The sequence below is a fragment of the Manduca sexta genome, chromosome 23, assembly GCF_014839805.1.
Source record: "Manduca sexta isolate Smith_Timp_Sample1 chromosome 23, JHU_Msex_v1.0, whole genome shotgun sequence".
Classification (NCBI taxonomy): Eukaryota; Metazoa; Arthropoda; class Insecta; order Lepidoptera; family Sphingidae; genus Manduca; species Manduca sexta.
In genome coordinates, this window is record NC_051137.1 from 5,771,483 (window position 1) to 5,790,466 (window position 18,984).

Genomic DNA, 18,984 nt, shown 5'->3' on the forward strand with positions numbered 1-18,984 from the left:
ATAGCAAATCATCTGCTTGTTGCGACTTCAAATAGTTATAGAAATCAGGGTCATAAACTTGCAATGATTCTGTTAAATGCGTAAACTTGAGAGTCATTGCTTCACCGTCCAATAGAAAGTTAGGATACAATCGGGTCATGAGAGCACAAAGACAGATATAGGCGTGAGCTTCATCACCCATTGTTACTAATAAAGGCGAAGCCAGGTCGGACATTCCTTGACAATAGCTGACGGTCGGATGGTTAATTGCGTATCTGTAACAGAACGTTTAAAATATATTTTATACTATTGAGTCAAACGCGCTGGTTTCCAAAAAGCTTTACTTACGTCGTTAATATGTTGAAGAGGGAAGCGATGTTTTGATTATCGTCGCTACCCGCGTAGAAATTATGATGGCGATCGGTACGTAAGACATCTTTACGAACCATACTTGTAACATATGCTAGATCCGCGTTTACCTGTAACAAGCACAGTAATTTAGTTCGTCAAATGATTGCGTATTTTATAGCAATTTAGTTTTATTTATTTTTGTTCTTACCTTTCCTCTTTGTATGCAGTCTTTCCAACGCGCTCTAAGCCCGTAATACTCGTTGGCTTTTCTTTTGATGTAGTCCATCCTCTCTTTACCCGTCATGCCATCTGGGTACACATTTAAAATATGTTTCCACACTACTTTTCTGTAAATAAAGTGTTATTATCTTATACATTTCTAAATATGGAATATGCATAAATGAATTTGTACTATGAATAATCGCAAAAAAAATACCTTAAACTAGGATCTATACCGCCGCAGTAAATGACTTCTCTTAGCTTGGCGGTGTTAGTGATTTGACCAACTGTATCGAGGAATGCCCTGAATTCAATGTCGCTGAGCGGTGGTCGTGGAGGTGTGTTCGGATCTTCGTACAAGTTCAGTGCTCTTGATACCATGTTAAATGTTTTCTCAACCTGCCAGAATACAGTACTTGTAAATAGAGAGAGCATTAAAAAAATATATACTTATAATATCCACCAATACTAAGTTATATTTGTACGAGAGCTATACTGAGCCATTGAGAGATTTAGTTTACTATCGTTTTGTACATAGAAATTGAAATTAGAAGAAGAAAATAATATTTTTTTTTGGCTGACCTGGTTCATGATTAGTCCCGGAAAACCAGTTTGCGTTTCCTGTTTCTCTGCCTGATTTGGTGGGGGAGCCACAGTAGGTTGCTCTCAGCTCATTTGGTTCACCATACTTGAAGTGGATGTCAATACTGGTGGCACACAATCCTCTGAAGCTTCCGCAAAGGGTTTCATATACACTATTAATAGAACACAAGGCACTGACCATTGTGTAAGAGCTATGTTATGAGCCCTAAACCAATTCCAATTTTAAATATATGTTATAAAATATTGAAATGAATTATTTAAATTATTTCATTTCATTGAAAATTTATATTAAAACAGTTTATGTAAATTTAAGAAAATACATCAAAATATGTTTGCAAAATTGATACTATAAAACACATTACGTAAAATGTAGGTTGCACTTACAACAAAAATGAAAGTTTAAAAATGTGAAGATACCTTGAAACCCAACCGACCATGCAGAACTAATTCTATGTTTTATTTTGTAGAATGTACTCTAAAATAAACTGCCCTTGGAAAATATAAAGTTATTCCTAATTCAGAATTTACTCACTTGAGGAATGCAGCATCCAAATCCCAATCAGAGAGAAGGGGCAGATACACTTCTAGCCCATAGTCATCAACAGTTCTGTATGATAATGTAAAGTCAGATTTGATATCAAATGCCTTTATTAAAATGCTTTGTAACACTTCTAATGAAGTTATTTGTGGATCCACTGAGAACTTCCTTAATTCTGGCTGGAGTTTTCCTTCACATTTCTGTTGAATGAAATATGGTGCAAATATAGTTTACATATTGTTATATAATGTTAGCCATGTATTATATATCTATGCAATGCTGCACACAGATTTATTTATTACTCAGATCATACATAAAAAAATATATATTATCAGTAGCCATGTTATGGGCTTAAGTTTTATATATTAAATTTATTGTTTTCTTGAAAAGTTGTTTCTTTAGGTAAGTGGCCTGTATTGAAAATTCAATGAAAAAAGACTGATTAATCTTTCACTAGATGTTGGGCAGGTCTATGTTGTATTTTATTTTAATTAGAGTTGTAGATAAAGACATATTCTAGCAAAATGGTGCATTAACCACATTTTTAGAAGACCGTCTACATGAAAATAAAAGCATTATCTTTCTGCAAAATGTTATCTTTACTTAATGAAAATGCCCCTCAAATTGACTCCATCCATCTACTTCCAGAGTACTTATCAATAATAATTAAGTAATTTGTAACTAACACTATTAGGTTGACAATATTTTAAACAACACATTGGTAGTTCAACAAATTCAACACAACCTACAATTCATTTAAATAAAAATTATATATAATTTTGTGCATATTTTTACTTATTACTCTCACTATATCAAGTATGGAATGAATAGCTCAAGAATGTTTGTGTTGATATGAACACCATCCAAAAGACTTGGCACTCAGTAATATCTAGTTTTAGCTAATCAAAATGTGTACAAATTAAAAAAGTTTTTACCTGTAACTTGGCAACTTAACACCAGAAAATATACAACCAATAACAGTAAGTTATTAGTAAAAAAATATATTAAATAGAACTATTTTAATATAAATAAACAACACAAAAAAGGCTTATTTTACCAAGTCTTTTTTAAAGCAAAGTATTTTTTAATTACCACAAGACATCTGTATAAGAATGATAAAATGGTAAAATTGATACAAAATAATAGTATTTTGATACATTGTATTTTTTGGATATGTGTCATGGAAGTAATAAGCTAATTGTTAGTTTGTGGTACATATTATATATTATTTACCTGATATATATCATTACATTATAGAATTCAAATTAGCTTTCAATTTTAAATTGATCAGTTGCATATTAATCATAATTGGTGCATAAAAAAATCTGCCTAAATTTCTTATTCACTGTAAAGAAAAATAAAAAAAGCTGTATTTTAATAATATGATGTGTAGTTTATGTGCATATTTTTTTTATGTAGACCAATTTAGTTTGTAGGTACCTCTGTCATTTTATTAGTGCATAATTTTTTAAATATGATGCGTATGCAGTTGATGACACACTTTTAAAAAACATATTCATAAATATTGATTGTTCAAGAAACAAAGTATAAAGTGGGTTAAGTGGCCAAACATTTCTATCTATTATTTACATGAATTAGTTAATACGACAATCTTTGTATTCGTAAAAAATTATACAAAATGATTGGTTTAACTGCAAATTCTTTGACGAGATTTAACAAACCTTGACTTTCACTCTAACAGCTTCTTTACTATACCCAAACATGATTTCACATTACTGTTCATGGACTAGCAAGTAGTGATTAATTAGTTGGAATCTGGTTGCACATCACGAAACATACAATAAACATTTATATTTATAACAAGTAAATTACACATTTTTTAAAACATCCGCACAAAATGGACTTGATTTTATTCACCAAATGTCAGTAAACGACGAATCCTTTTCACCAACACCAACCAACATCAATGGACATTTGATTTGACAAGTTTGATAACTTTGACATTTGACGTAACCCTGTACTGCATAGGTCTTTAGCATAGGCAGTTACATCTATATTGAATCTGAAATACTTGCAAGTCTTCATTGACCATACAAGTCTTCCAATTATGGACTGTGTCTACCTGCAGGTGCGAAGCGGGACGGATTGGGTCAAATTACAAAAATCGACCTGCCATACACTTTGTATGGAAGTGCTTCCACAACAGATGGGTCGCAGCAGGCCGCAGCGAGGGTGATCATGGGAGCGGACACTGCGAACCGCTCGCCCGCCAACAAGGTTGCCTTTTTTAATATATTCAATTATATATGTAGTACATATTTGTTATTTATAAATACCAGTATTTTTTTTAGTTCATATCCATATGTTCGTTATACTTATCTGTGAACTGTCAATTGTGAGTTGTCAATTGTCATATGCACAGGATAAAAATTGAAGTATTTAGGTGTTCGAGCCTATGCTTGAACCACATTGAGATTAACGTTCCAATATTCATTGTCAACATCTTCAACATCCTCTATCTCACTCACTCATTAGGTGCATCCGTGACGTTGTAACCTGCCATAACTATACCTGTCCTTGTCACATTCTTGGTGAGCAGCGCGCGGCGGGCTCTTCCTTCAGTACGCTTTCAATATTCGTTGAATCAACACGTGTAAGTATCTTCTTCTCCCGTTCGGCGCTTTTAAGCCCAACGACGATATCTCACCGCTCGGCGCCTCAAGGCCCAGCGATGAATGAGCTATGTAATACTTCATAGAAATACCTTATAGAAAGTATGTTCGTATCGAGACAATGGCAAAACGACAGTTTGAGGCGCCAATCGTTCGGATTGAGACGACCGCCTCCTCGAATGAGTCGACCGTCGTCTCAATTGGGACGACCGTTTCACCTCGGTTATGACGACGGTCGTTCGATTGAGATGGCAGTCGCCCCGTTTTGGACGACCGCCGCCCCGGCCCAGACGCCAGTCGCACTGAGTGTAGTCTCAAGTAAGACAGTATGTCGTCTCATCTGAGTCGTCACACGGGTCGCATCAAATTGAATGTCGCCTCTTTCTAAGCGACAATTGTCGTACCAATTAAGGTCTCCTTTTTCTTTCTTTCTTTCTAGTACCTATGCATGAAATAGCGCTTTCACTTCCAGAACCATGGCAGAGCTAACGTCAATGGGTGCTCTTGCCGCCGAACCTTGGGAAAACAATGAAAAGGGTTTATTGGCAGTTATTGCCTCGTTGGATGAAAACTTTCCGGTTAATTGGAGATTGGAAGGTCTTTAATTACACTTTTGAGGAACTGTTCAGAGGAAGTCAAGTACCACCGGCAATAGAAGCAAAACTCAGATTTGCCATCCCCACAGTGGAATTGGCACGGGCTTTCAATCCTTCCGCTACATCACTATCCGAGCGGTCATACAGAGCGATAAGGGCTTCTTTCTTAAAATGGCCGTTAGGTAGAGCTCTACTCTATGCGCCACACAGTCTAATGGAGAAGATCCATTCGCCAGCCTACGAGGTCTTTATGAGTACCGTGAAGGAACTAAAACCAAAACTTGCCAAAAGACGGGAGGCGTCACAAGAATTGGAGCGCCTCAGCCCACTAACTAGTCTGGGGCCTTCCACGGGTACGAAACGCTCAATTGAATCGCCTACAGAAGTGTATCATAGCCAAGCAAAACGTTCCTCTTATGCAAATGTTTCAAGTTCACCTATTCAATCAGAATCTCGAGTGCCAGCACAAGGTAGCAGCGATCATCTGCTTGCTACTGTTCTGAACCAACAAATGCTATTATTTAACAAATTGCTCAGCATGCAATCAGAACAAAATGAGAACATTAAAACTATCATTCTCAATCAACAAGTGAGCACCGCGTCGAGCGCACACCAAGCCTGTGAAGGCAGCCTTAATAAGTCTTACGACTCTCTTCCAAACAGTACACAATCCGATGAAGAAATGGATGAGCCAGCCCAAGATGGTGGAGACAATCCTCATACACCAGATATTCAGGGTTCCAAAGAAGCTGAGCTACGGAAAAAGATTGCCGATGCACAGAGAGAACTTGCAGTATTAGCAGAAGATAAAAATTCTAATACCACTGCTTTTGACTTTACGCCAGCCACCACAGAACAAGAGCCTAAGATCGCACGAGCAGACCCAATAGCAGTAAAGCATGGTTTGAATTGCCAAAGGTTAGGCGACAGTAGCTGGTGTAATGTACGATACTCAGAGATTCAAAAGCATTTTCAGGCAACTCCTGTATTTACTTCCTTAAAACAAACAATCTTTTAGCTGAATTTACTCCGAATTGGAAATCGAGTAGAAATTTTAGAGAAATTCGATCTAACTTTAGGGGCTATAACAAACGGACTTATTCAGCAGAGGATTATATTCCAAAACGTTTTGGAGAGCTTACCAACAGAGGTTAAGAATATTGTGGGCCGAGATTTTGTAGCAGCAAATTCTGGATTTAGAAAGAATTCAGATGCTCTTCTGCAGTATGTGTGCGGGCGGCGTGCAGAAGTAATAAAACAAAGAAGGGAGGTCTACAAACCTTCTAGCAAATCTTTCCGATAAATTCTTCATGACATTCCTCCTTCGGGGACCCACTTATTCGAAGACAAATCTCTTACGGATGTTATAAAAGAATTAGGAGGTGTGCAAAAATTGTTTCCTAGCAAGAAAAAGACATACCCTAACAAAAAACCGATACCTCAAGGGTCTAAACCTAAAAGCTCTCAAAATGTGCTCTATCGTTTTCGCGACACGCGAAATACCACGAAAAGAAATATACCCTATACCAGAGATACAGAAGGGAAGGGACGTCAACAAAGAACTTTTCCCTCTAAAACACACCAAAGCAAAAAAGATAGAGGCGGTCGAAAGTGACTACTTTTCTGCGGGGCGTCTAGCCAAATTTGTACATCGGTGCAAGGGCGCAACCGAAAACCTTTAAAAATATTAAATGGCTACAGAATCCCATTCAAGAGTGTTCCTCCGATAACAAAATTTTCTCGAGTAAACGCCCAAAGATATCGTACCAGAACATCAGCGGCAATGTCGGTAGAGATAAAGAAAATGCTACAATCCGGTGCCCTGCAAATCAGTACACACCAATCGGGATTCCTATCCACTATGTTTCTAAGAAAGAAGACCGATGGAGGGAATCGCCCTATATTCAATCTGAAAAGGCTCAACGATTATGTCCTTACGCCAAAATTTCGCTTACTAAATCACCATCAGATCCCAGAACATTTGAGAGAAAAGGATTACCTGATGAAGATCGACCTTTCACAGGCATATTTTCACGTGCCCATCGATCAGAACCACCGTCGGTATCTGTCACTCTCGCACCAAGGGAAGATATACGAGATGACGTGTCTACCTTTCGGCCTAGCAAGCGCCCCTTCAGCATTTGCAAAAATTACGAACTGGGTAGCACAACAACTTCGTCAGAAAGGCTTTCGAGTGATAGTGTATCTGGACGATTTTCTGCTAATGCACGAAAACCCCGTAATTCTAGAACAGCAAACGACCGTCGCTACGGAATATCTGAAGAACCTGGGCTGGCAGATCAATCAAGCGAAATCATCGACGATCCCTTCAACCACCATAGAATATCTAGGCATCACTTGGAACACAAGTCAGAACACGAAGGGGTTATCAATTCCAAAAATCCAACAGTTGCAGAAATGTATTCAAGACCTACGGAGGAAAGCTCAATAGAGCTGGTACGACGCCAAAGTGACTTTAGGAAGATTGAACTTCGCATCATTCACGGTTCCCTTAGGGCGACTTCATTGCCGACAATTACAGAAGTCTGCTCGTCTCCTGGCACAAACTCGACCCCATCGGAAACATTATATCCCAGATGCGGCCCTAGAGCAGCTCAAATGGTGGATAGAGAATCTGCACAAGAGGTCACCGATCCATTATCCTGGCCCGTCAATCTTTGTCACGACGGATGCAGCAGAAAGAGGTTGGGGTGCCATAGCAAATGGCCGTCATCTATGGGGAAAGTGGACACATTGTCAAAGAAAATGGCACAGCAACCTAAAAAGAATTGTGGGCTGTACACGAAGTCCTTCGAAGTTTGGTGCCGAAATTCGCCACAGGACAATAATGGTACAATCGGACAATCGAACGACTGTGGCTTACATAAACAAACAAGGGGCACCAGATCAGCAAGATTATTAAAAGCCACGACACAAATCTTAGAATTATGCGATTTGATGGATTGTCATTTAATAGCTCGATACATTCCGGGATATACAACGGAATAGCGGACAGGCTGTCGAGAGAAAAGGCCTTGCCAGAATAGCACCTCAAGGAAACAATAGTAACCTGGATATTTCAGAAATACGGAATTCCAGATATAGATCTCTTCGCCACGAAGAAGTCAGCAGTCGTTTCGAGTTATGTCAGCGAAGACTCGACAGACACAGGGAGCCCATTCTGCGATGCATTCAGCAGAATTTGGAAATACAATCTGGGGTGGATATTCCCACCGCCAGCCTTAATTCCGCAAATACTTCGCCACCTACAACAGTCGGAGGGACGATATATTCTAGTAGCGCCCAACTGGAGCAGAGTCTTCTGGAAACCAGAACTGGAGCAAATGAAAGAGAAACCTCCGCTGTTGATTCCGAATCTTCGCGAAAACCTTATAGATCTCCGCACGAATTGTGCTCCTCAAGGTGTAGAACGCTTGGAATTGGCGGTATGGTTGGTACGGGCTGGGCGAAGCACATAACAAACTGGTCTGAAAGTGAAATAAAGCTATTGGAATCATCTTGGAGGTCGTCATCCTTAAAACGTATAGACCAATCTGGTCAAGATGGTGCAGCTGGGCCCAATCAAACAGAATACCTGCAGATGATCCCAGCCCTCACGATTTAGCTAGATACCTATGCTACCTCTACAGAGTCGTAAAATTAGCGCCTAAGACCATAGCCGTTCACAAGTCAGTTGTAGCAAACTTCGGAAATCCCTTAAGATCTGACGAGCTCAGCGCCCATCCTCTAGTAAAGCACGTATTGAAGGGAGTCTTCGCTGAAACCCCTCCGGTTAAAAAGTCAATTTCGTGGACTATAGAAGATCTCCTAGCGTTTTTAAGTACCTACCAATTTGATCACGACAATCTCTTTGCAGTCTCAAGGCACACTTGCGTGCTTCTCCTGCTCGCTACCGGCAGAAGAGCCCATGACTTAACACTTTTATCGATAGGAAATGATCACTTCGAAGATAGGGGAAATGAAATCATACTCTGGCCTAAATTCGGGTCTAAAACTGATTCGGTTTCATATAAACAATCAGGCTGGTTGCTGAAGAAAGGAGAAAATAATTTTGATGGGCCACTTGATATTATCTTCTGGATTAAGAAAACCATTTTAATAACGAATATGCGCCGTAACATGGCGTGTAATGATTCTCTGTTCATTACCACAAGAGGTAAAGTGAAGAATGCTTCCCGAACCGTGATCGCGGGATGGATAAGAACGTTATTTAAAGAAGCAGGAATATCTGCATCTGCAGGTAGCTTTAGAGCAGTTGTTGCAACCAACAACTGGGTTGGTAATTATTGCAATATTGATGAAATTCTAAAAAGGGGCAATTGGCGGTCTAAAAATACATTCTTTCGGCATTACTTCAGAGAAATAAAACCGCAACCTAACAGGAACCCAAATCCTTTAAGTAATTCCTTTACACCAGTGATGTAGGCTTATTATTAAATATAAGATTTAATTGATTTTATGAAAAGCTTATCTTGAGGTCTTAATCACATATTGATAATATATCATTCTGGTAATTTTGTAAGGTATCTTTTAATTGTTCAAGCAAATTGAGGATATTATCCTTGAATAAATATCTTTCACAATCTCTGTCTTTCTCTTCACACGAAAATAATAATAGTCACAGTACGCTTAGCTCTAGTCCCATATTGAAATCTTACATATTATGGACTAGTCGGACAGCGCGCCGGCAGATAATAAACACGTCTCAATGTGGTTCAAGCATAGGCTCGAACACCTAAATAGAACCGTTTTTCCCCCGAAGGGTAAAAAACGGATATTTAGGTTTCAGCCGTAGCTTGAACCACACCCAAGGCTCCTGCCGGCTCAAGGTACTGAAGGAAGAGCCCGCCGCGCGCTGCTCACCAAGAATGTGACAAGGACAGGTATAGTTATGGCAGGTTACAACGTCACGGATGCACCTAATGAGTGAGTGAGATAGAGGATGTTGAAGATGTTGACAATGAATATTGGAACGTTAATCTCAATGTGGTTCAAGCTACGGCTGAAACCTAAATATCCGTTTTTTTACCCTTCGGGGGAAAAACGGTTCTATTTTGCGTTTTACGTGCATTTTACATAAATTTGCAAAGGTATCTTACATATTTTTGCACAAATAAACTCACGCATCGAATGTGGCCCAAAAGATCAATAGTACAATAAAAATAAAGTTTAAAATCCTTATATTTCCTTTTCATTTATTGGAAATGGCTAGTGTTAATCACATCGATAGAGAATTGGATTTGTCTAACACAGGCAGAGGCGTATGGCTTGTGAAGGTACCCAAGTACATTGCTAATAAATGGGAGAAAGCCCCAGGGGACATAGCAGTAGGTAAATTGAAGATATCTCGGGTGCCTGGCCAGCGTGCTCAGGTGCAGTTATCGTTGCCCGAAGCAGTGCTGTGTTTAAAAGAGAAAGGTGAACAGAGTATACCAAAGGAACATAGGCTGAACGTTTCAAATGTGACGAGGCAGTCTTTGGGAGTGTTCTCTCATGTTGTTCGTAAGTATATTAGTTCTTGACTTACGAAATACAGTGTATACACCAATCATTTCGAGGAATTGAAACGCAATAGGAAATATCGCCCAACACTTCCTAATATACCACACAGTTAAAATAATTCCATTATTATTACTGGCTATTAGTTCTGAATTTACAACTCTATGTTTTACAAAATCAAATCACATCAAAAATAAAGAATTCAATTTAGATTGGCGAGTAGATATCTGTTTACATCTCTGTAAATGACTGGTGAATATGCAAATTAAGAATGATGTACCATTTACAAATATAATTGTTCTTGCTTTCTTCTTATGTAAATCATAGCTATCAAATTCTACCCTTGGTTAGTTCAGCATATGTTTTTGTGTACAGCATTTGAATACGTTCCGGGCTATAAATTGTGTTTTAAGGATTAAAACTAATTTGGTACATTTTCTTGAAGATACTGTTGGTCCATGATTTAGTAATGATTAATGGTAAATGTTTATTTGAAAAATATATAATAAGCAAACTAATAGATTGCAAAGTCATAACTGGACAGTAATAATATTGTAAGTTATATAATAATGCTCCCAATGTCTGGTTAAATCAAGTTTTAAGACCACAACATTATATATTGTCTAAATCTGTATATAAGAAAGAATTTTTATTTGCAGCAAAACTTGGGATATGAAATTGTTATCTTTTATTATGGGTTTGTTGCAAATATTCTACAAGCTAGTCTAACTTGGAATTTCAATAATGTTTATAATTGATTTTAATTTACAGCATCTGATTCCACCGTAATAGTACCTGAATCTGAAAAACTTTATATGGAAGGTAGGATTGTTCAGAAATTAGAATGCAGGCCTTATGATGACACCACATATTACAAACTAAAGTTTGAATCTATTAAAAAGGCATCCACACCACAACGACAAGTCCAGCAACTGGACAGAATAGTGCAGAACTTCAAACCTGTTTCTGATCATCGGCATAATGTAATTATATTTTTTTAAATAGGTCATTGTATTGATAAAAAACAGACATCTGTAAATTTTCTAAAAAGAAAAGGTACAACTGTATTATTATAAGCTATGTACTATTGGGAATGATAATTGTGATTTAAGTGCAACAAGAATAACATTGTCCAATACCTTGATGCAGATTCAATACTGTACCGTCTTGCAATAATAAAAAAATATGGGATTATAATAATATGCTACTGTGCCCTTCTTAATCAGAACTCCCAGAAGAAAGAAGTGTAGACTTGCAACTTAAAAATTATGACATGTTAAACATCTTTATTGACTATGATATTTTTACAGATTGAATATCAAGAAAGGAAGAAGGCTGAAGGAAAGAAAGCTCGTGATGACAAAGATGCTGTGCTCAATATGTTGTTTGCTGCATTTGAGAAACATCAATATTATAACATTAAGGATTTGCAAAAGGTAATGTATATAGTATCAATCTGACAGAAAATTAAAACTAAATTATTACATACATTTTAAAAATTACTCTCATTGGAGTTGATAAAAGCTCTTTGTTTGTCAGCTTAATAGTAAAAGAGAAGGCGAGGGCCACTTTTCGATTGCATATTGCTAGTTCTTTATTTGGAATCCCACAAAACTTCTGAATTTTCAATAAAATTTCTCACTTTTTACAGATCACAAGGCAACCAATTGTTTATTTGAAAGGGATTTTGAAAGAAGTATGCAATTATAATATAAAGAATCCACATAAGAATAATGTGGGGTTGAAGCCGAGAGTACAGACATTATAAACAAGATGTTCCTGTTGAGACCAAGGAGGACAAAAAGGGCTCTGATAGTGACTGATTATTTAACAATATTAATATTTATTTTTGACGGTAAAGGAAACTTGAATAAAGCCTATGTTGATTACTACATTTTTGAACGTTTTTTTATAATACCAAATTCTTTTGTTTTGTCTGGCAATCTTGGATTGCTTTTCATCCAGTGCCGAATTTAAAAGAAATTATAGTTCTTAAGTATAAAAGGTCACTGAGTCCGTGCCGCCCCGCACGGCCTGCGAGTGCTATTTTGCCAAAAAATACCTCTGATTACAAATTTGCCATGCCGTTTCCTGAGTCGCGGCCTTAATTGCCGCTATTGACAAATCCGGCACAGCTTTCATCTCTAATTTTTCCATTTCGTCCGGTAGCTTCCGCTAAATATGTTAGAAGATACTTACAACCAGACCTTTTTTGTCATTTATGTTTGGGGGCACGCTAATTCTCGAAAGTTGTAATTCGATAATTTTTTGTACCCTTCCTGTACTTTTTAATGAAAGATTTTTCCTTATTTTCGAAATTTTCCCAAAGAAGCCCTACTTACAACCATCAGTTGTCAACGCATATAAGTAACTAGCAGACTGGTGGTAGGTCTGTCATAAATGAGAGTCCGCTTGGGTAGGTACCACCGCAATTTATATTTCTGCCGCCAAGCAGCAGCGTGTAGTCACTGTTGTGTTCTGGTTTGAAGGACATTGTAGCCAGTGTAACTATTAGACATATTAAGACTTAACATCTCATGTCTCAGGATGTCGAGCGTAGTGGAATACCAAACAATACTGTAATTCAAGGTTGGATGGTGTTTCTACTGTTTATGGGCGGTCGTACTGCTTACCATCAGGCGAACGGCAAGCTGGTCTCGTCATTTAAAGCAGAAAAAAAAATTGCTTTTGCTCACGGCTCCGCCCGCGTGAATAATTATTTTGGGATATAGTATTCGGCGATAAAAATCCCTCTAAATATTTTCCCAGGAAAGAAAGTAGCCTATGTCCTTTTCAGGGTTTTGTACTATCTCCATAGCAAATAGCATCGAAATCCGTTGGGTAGTTTTTGAGTTTATCGCTTTCCGACAGGCAAACATGGGGCGTGGGACTTTGTTTTAAAATATATATTTTAGATCTTTTTTAGAGGAACTATTCCGCCATGCATAATTCTTGCTTAACTTAAACCGTATACGCAGCGTACTCAAGAGCTCTAAAAAGGAATATAAAGCATTTTCCCTCTTTTTGCAACATTTTTTGTTACTGCTCCGCACCTATTGATAATCGCATAGCGTGATTATACTTAATATTTATATAGCCTTCCTTGATAAACGGGCTATCCAACACATTTTTTTTCAGTTCGAACCGACAGTTCCTGAGATTAGCGAGAAAAATCTAACATGAAAAATAACATTGTGTGATTGCAGGTCAAAAAATAATACAAAATATTTAAACTTTTAAGTTTAATTAAAACACAAGTAAATATTTAATAACAATAAAAATTAAGTATAATATTTAGAACTATTAACACTAACAAGTGCAGATTATAATAATTTACGTATTTACAATATAATTAATGAACATTTATATATTTAAAACGTCCTTAGGAAAACAATGTTAAAGTAAAGTATCGACTACTTGAAGATTTAGGAGAATAGATATAATTTTTGTTTTTTCAAATCCATATATCACCTATATAAACGCGATGTAAACACTGTACACACATACAATTATTAAAATTTCGAGAATCTTACATTAAGGGCTCGATTGATTTCGATTTAGTCTTTAATTAGAAGTCCTATGAAATTCAGTGAACATTCGGCAATAAAAATCCGGAAATATCAAATAGATTTTTCAATTCTTTGATGTTTAATCCATAGCGTCGTATTTAGATTTATTAACGACATTCGCAAGAACGCAGGCTAGTATCGTCCCACATGACGGCAGAATGGTTGTAGCGACGGCCAGAAACACGAATATTTCCGCATTGTCGTCGATAGTTTTTGCGATCACGTGGTAACAACCCTAAAAACATAATATTTATTTGAGGGACATTGTTTGTATTTAAATTTTATCAGGTAATTTCGGTTCGATACGTGAATATCGTAAGGCAGAATATTAGTTATATCAACTGCGAGACTAACTAATTAGACGTTAAATATTCAATAGTTACAGATTGACATATGTATTGATTTAAATTCTTCCAGTAGTATCTAGGTGAAGCGGACTAAGGAATCAAATTCAGCTTTGTGTAGACTTTAAATATATAACAGGTAGAAACTCGCCCGTAATTTAAAATGGTAATTCTTATATCGAGCGAGCTGAAAGCGGCGATAGCCTAGTTCGGTGTGGAACGGACTGCCAAGACGAATGTCAGCACCTCTGACTTTTCTAAAATCATGTGTGTATTCTTTGTGAATTTATCGTTCGCTTTAACGGTGAAGGAAAACATCGTGAGGAAAACCTGCACACCTGAGAATTTCTCTATAGGAATTTCGAAGTTTCTTTGTGAAGTCTACCAATCCGCACTAGGCCAGCGTGGTGGACTAAGGTTTAATCCCTCTCAGTAGTATAGGAGGCCCGTGCTCAGCAGTGGGCAAGTATATATAATACAGGGTTGATATTTTTATTATAATTATTAATTCTTATATCCAGTTATGCAACCCAAAAAGCGTATGTCTATCATTGAGTTGAAAGATTTAGATTTAGATTGGGTTGAAAGATTTAGATTTAGATATTACCCTTTGAAAAACATCACTGTAATTAGCTGTGACGCAGTTGTTGGGGTCCAGACAGCATGAGACCGGGATTACACGTTGCGGCGACATCCGGATCCAATCGGTGTAATTATTTACTCCACAGCAATGCATCTGTAACAACAGAGATTTAGGTTTTTCCAAATAAAGCTTTATTTTATCCAGTACATTAATAAACAAGTCTTTGTCTCTGACTCAATAATTATAATAAAACAAGTGACATAAGTAACAAAAGATTTTTTATAGGAAATGAAATTGCATCCAAATTGGCGATAAGCTTCTGCTAGATTCATTAGTAGGTAAACAGTTTTAGACATTAACGTGTTAAAAATGTTATTACCTTGACTTGGGCAAAGTCCAAATTAGTCTTAAGTTGGCTGTAGTTGATGACTGCTTGATTTAATCCATTGTATAAGGCCTTTGCGAATGTGTGACGGAAACATGCCAGCGTCGCAATTAGTCCAACGCACATCATCGTGGTACACGCCAAAACCCACTGTACTATAAGAAAACGACATTAATGGATATTCATCTCAGGTAAACAGTATTGGTATTTCCTTATTCTGTCGAAGCTCTATAGCTAATACCTTTAGTGTAGGCAAATTACAATCATTAGATGCGAACTATAGTATTGTAGTCTAGTAGGAAAACATTTCTTCTTTTAAATACTAGACATTTATGGTCGAAATGATAGTTTCAATTCAAACCGTCAAATACAAAGCGTTTGATACAACTAGAGTGAATATTTACATAAGCAGTTAATAAGTACGTACGTAGGCAGTATATAGTATTTAACTCACAATATAAAGTAGGACTGGTTGTGCCTTGATTATGCAGGAGAAGGCAATCGAACTAACAACAAGGATTAACATGCCGATGCCGATGAACACGTAAGGAGCAGTTCCAGAAAATTCCGGTGACATTTCCATGTAATTGCTGAGATCAAACTCCGCCCAGAAGCCGACCGCTAGGAAGAGTAATCCTAAAACTACAAACGTATATTATAATTTAGTAGGTTTATTGTAATATCCATTATATTTATGTACTTAAGACCTATTAATGCATCCGTTACTAGATACTTGGAAATAGGCATATTTTGAATAAATGGAGCGAAAGCAATATTTAACGCGTTATCCCACAGTAAAGAGCTGATACTTAAGTGGAGATTTCAAATTTTAAAACATGTAGAGCTACGTCGTCAATTGTCTACGGCCAGTCATGAGTATAATTATAATTGCTGTTCATGGGTGGTAGAGATCACACACACAACATGAGTTGGGAACTCCCGACTACGTGTAAGGAGTTTCAGCTAAGAATCTTCCCTTGTAGATATCTACAAAGTTTATTTCAGTGAACAAAGCTTAAGTATCAATGTGTACTTGCACTGTTGTGTTCCGTTTTTATGGACAACATAGCTAGCGCAATACCGGGCATTATACGTGACTTAACATGTAATGTCTCAAGATCTTGAGCGCAGTGTAGTGCGACACATTGCTCCGTAATTCATGAGTTGGGACAACAAATACTAACCTACATTTTCCTACTGTTTATAAATAATTGTAAAGTTATTCATCAGGCGGCGTGCTCGTCCCGTTATTCGGTTGTAACAAAATCTTATAGAAGTAAAAAATAGGTAGGTATATTGTCTAATGTGGTCATATAGCTAAAAAGCGCGATAGAAATGGAATCACTACGTCTCCTTAGCATAATTTATTTTACTAGGCCTATGAGTAACTTTAGTATGAAGTATGAACAAAACGTTATGTACTCATAATTGAGATCGAAGTGAATGTGTTTCATTGTGCCTATAAATAACTTTCAGACTGAAACTTTAGAATTTTGTATCATGGCAGCCTCTTTAGTTTATATACCGTGACCACAAGGCAATTGACCTTAAATCTACCAAGTAGCTGTTACTGTTTCAATTCCTAATATTACGTCGATGTTTAATGGTTTCTAGAAACATCAGTTATTGATTTTGGGGGAAATTTTGTAGTTAGAAAATGCAGATTTGTCGTAAATGAACCTTTACTTATACCTGTATTAAGTTCATATTGAACCTAATCAGATTTCAAGTAGGTATTTCAAAACTGACATTTAGTCGTTCCCTGGGTACCAAGAATTGTCCAACAGATGAGGTGTTAGTTGTGACTGCAGTTGTCATTTCCTTACCAACGAACAACACGGAATTATAACATAAAATAGATAAATCTATAAAGTTGCAGACCTATATATACAATAAAATGGTGAGAGTTTGTGTAGTAAAATAATTTATGCAACACTTCTAGCAACTATAATTAAATACATAAAAGTGCATTCTTACCCAAAATAATATGTTGAATATGAAGAGGAACGTTTTAATGCAACCGATCACTGCTGCATATTCGAATTGGTTGCCCATGTTTAATTCACTATAACGATTATTACGAATTAAATAAGATTTTAACGACCGCAACCCAAAATATCAGGTTGGAATCAAATAACTTAATGTTTATTAAAAGCGCATGCGCCGTACTATCGACTTCTCTTACCAATTCGTTGTTTGTAAATATTCCAGTGCATCTTAAGATGTGATGCATTAGGATGATTTATTTCTACGTTACGCACGATTTGATAATTTGATTATTTCATTCGTGCCAAACCGAACCGGCATTTCTTTATAAGAGCGTTAACTTTTGGTTAACTGTAAGAATACTTATGTCTACTGAAAAACTGATCTTTTAAATTGTATTTATATTTACTTACTTATTAATTAGGTAGCAACATAAATAGGTTGTCTCAGCGGCATAGGTTTTTTGGGGTGCAAATGCTTTCTCGGGTTCGATCCTGGGGCCGGATGCAGTGTAGTGAGTTTTTCTGCTCATTGTCAGAATCTGAATCTTTTCTCGATGTGGATATGGGCTCACTCTCTATTACATAATAGGGCGGAATAAGTAAAGTGAAAAGGGTGCACTAGTTGCGCCTTTGCTTATCCCTTTGGGCATAGAATACGTGGGTGTGTATGTGCGCGTAAATAAATAGGTTTATACCTAATTGTATGATTATTATATACCTAATTTAAAGATTGTCGTAAGAGTCTTTAATATTATAAAATATAAATAATATACTTATCAGTAATACTATAATATATCAGCCATGTATTATATACTGTCCCATTGCTAGCTACAGGCACAGGTCCTCACTACTGAAAGGAATTAGGCCGTAGTCCACCAAGCTGGTCTAATGCGGATTGGTAGACTTTACATACATATACTCAAAAATTCCTATAGAGAACTTCTCAGGTATGCAGGTTTCCTTACGATATTTTTCTTTACCCCTAAAGCGATAACTCACAAAGAATACACACAATTTTTAGAAAACTCAGAGCTTTATCTTAGGATTTGAACCTACGGATATTCGGACATTCTCAGCAGTCCGTTCCACAACCAACTAGACTATCGCCGCTTATATATTTGTATTTTATATGTCACAAACCTTGTTTTACCTATATAAGCATTTTACACGCAAAATAACTGTCCGGACTTCAATACAAAAACGTTAAGCAACTTTAACTTTGCTCTCAACTATCTGTTGGCCCAATGGCAAGTTCCAACTTCCAAGTTAGTCACTCGGCGGTTGTTGCAGTGAATGCATGTACGCGCTTTCGTTAAAATACATCGGGATATATTACGATAACAATTATAAATTATAATTTAACAATATATTTTAAAATTATATAAGAGTTACGGAATATTGTTAAGAATATTTTCGTCGACATTATGTTTCTGCGTGTTAGTTTAATTATGCTCGGACTGATTTTTGGAATATCATCCGTATCCCCTGTTACTGAAAATGAAGATAGCGAAGGTGAGCTTTGAAAATTTTTATTATTAATGAAAACTATATAAATTTTATTTATATAATTTTATAATAATATCAGTTTGTAATTTCGTGTTCATTGACAGTCACTTCAGTCATCGTGGTGTAGAAAGTAATCCACATTACAGTATGGACAATCACGCCTTCGCTTT

The 18,984-nt window shown here is 36.8% G+C and overlaps 3 protein-coding genes across 3 annotated transcripts; 1 reads left to right on the top strand and 2 right to left on the bottom strand.

The window, feature by feature from the left end:
• Nucleotides 1-323: 323 nt before the first annotated feature.
• LOC119190254 (TBC1 domain family member 25-like) lies at nucleotides 324-3,586 on the bottom strand. The gene is made up of 6 exons (XM_037441718.1): nucleotides 3,373-3,586; nucleotides 1,685-1,890; nucleotides 1,234-1,357; nucleotides 767-948; nucleotides 539-677; nucleotides 324-458 (listed from the first exon to the last, which is right to left on the bottom strand). The coding sequence occupies exons 1-6, from the start codon at nucleotides 3,412-3,414 to the stop codon at nucleotides 324-326; spliced, it is 828 nt and encodes a 275-aa protein (XP_037297615.1). The 5' UTR covers nucleotides 3,415-3,586.
• A 6,356-nt stretch (nucleotides 3,587-9,942) lies between these two features.
• LOC119190325 (general transcription factor IIF subunit 2-like) lies at nucleotides 9,943-12,283 on the top strand. The gene is given in 5 exon segments (XM_037442038.1): nucleotides 9,943-10,442; nucleotides 11,211-11,422; nucleotides 11,750-11,875; nucleotides 12,091-12,171; nucleotides 12,173-12,283. Coding segments are annotated over 5 exon segments (807 nt in total). The 5' UTR covers nucleotides 9,943-10,144; the 3' UTR covers nucleotides 12,263-12,283.
• Nucleotides 12,284-13,828: 1,545 nt separating this feature from the next.
• On the bottom strand, nucleotides 13,829-16,408 carry LOC119190255 (tetraspanin-7-like). The gene is made up of 5 exons (XM_037441719.1): nucleotides 16,354-16,408; nucleotides 15,775-15,962; nucleotides 15,315-15,470; nucleotides 14,960-15,088; nucleotides 13,829-14,243 (listed from the first exon to the last, which is right to left on the bottom strand). Exons 1-5 carry the CDS (start codon nucleotides 16,406-16,408, stop codon nucleotides 14,088-14,090), a joined length of 684 nt encoding a protein of 227 aa, XP_037297616.1. The 3' UTR covers nucleotides 13,829-14,087.
• Nucleotides 16,409-18,984: the final 2,576 nt, after the last annotated feature.

Excerpts from the sequence above, each read along its gene's own strand:
- LOC119190254 (XM_037441718.1), bottom strand. The coding sequence starts at position 3,414 with ATGTTTGGGTATAGTAAAGAAGCTGTTAGAGTGAAAGTCAAG. Across the intron at positions 1,891-3,372 it reads CTGTTAGAGTGAAAGTCAAG|AAATGTGAAGGAAAACTCCA; the intron begins GTTTGTTAAATC and ends TTCATTCAACAG. Across the intron at positions 459-538 it reads ACTGCATACAAAGAGGAAAG|GTAAACGCGGATCTAGCATA; the intron begins GTAAGAACAAAA and ends TGCTTGTTACAG.
- LOC119190255 (XM_037441719.1), bottom strand. The coding sequence starts at position 16,408 with ATGCCCGGTATTGCGCTAGCTATGTTGTCCATAAAAACGGAACACAAC. Across the intron at positions 15,963-16,353 it reads AACGGAACACAACAGTGCAA|TTTTAGGATTACTCTTCCTA; the intron begins GTACACATTGAT and ends ATACGTTTGTAG. Across the intron at positions 15,089-15,314 it reads TGGACTTTGCCCAAGTCAAG|ATGCATTGCTGTGGAGTAAA; the intron begins GTAATAACATTT and ends CTGTTGTTACAG.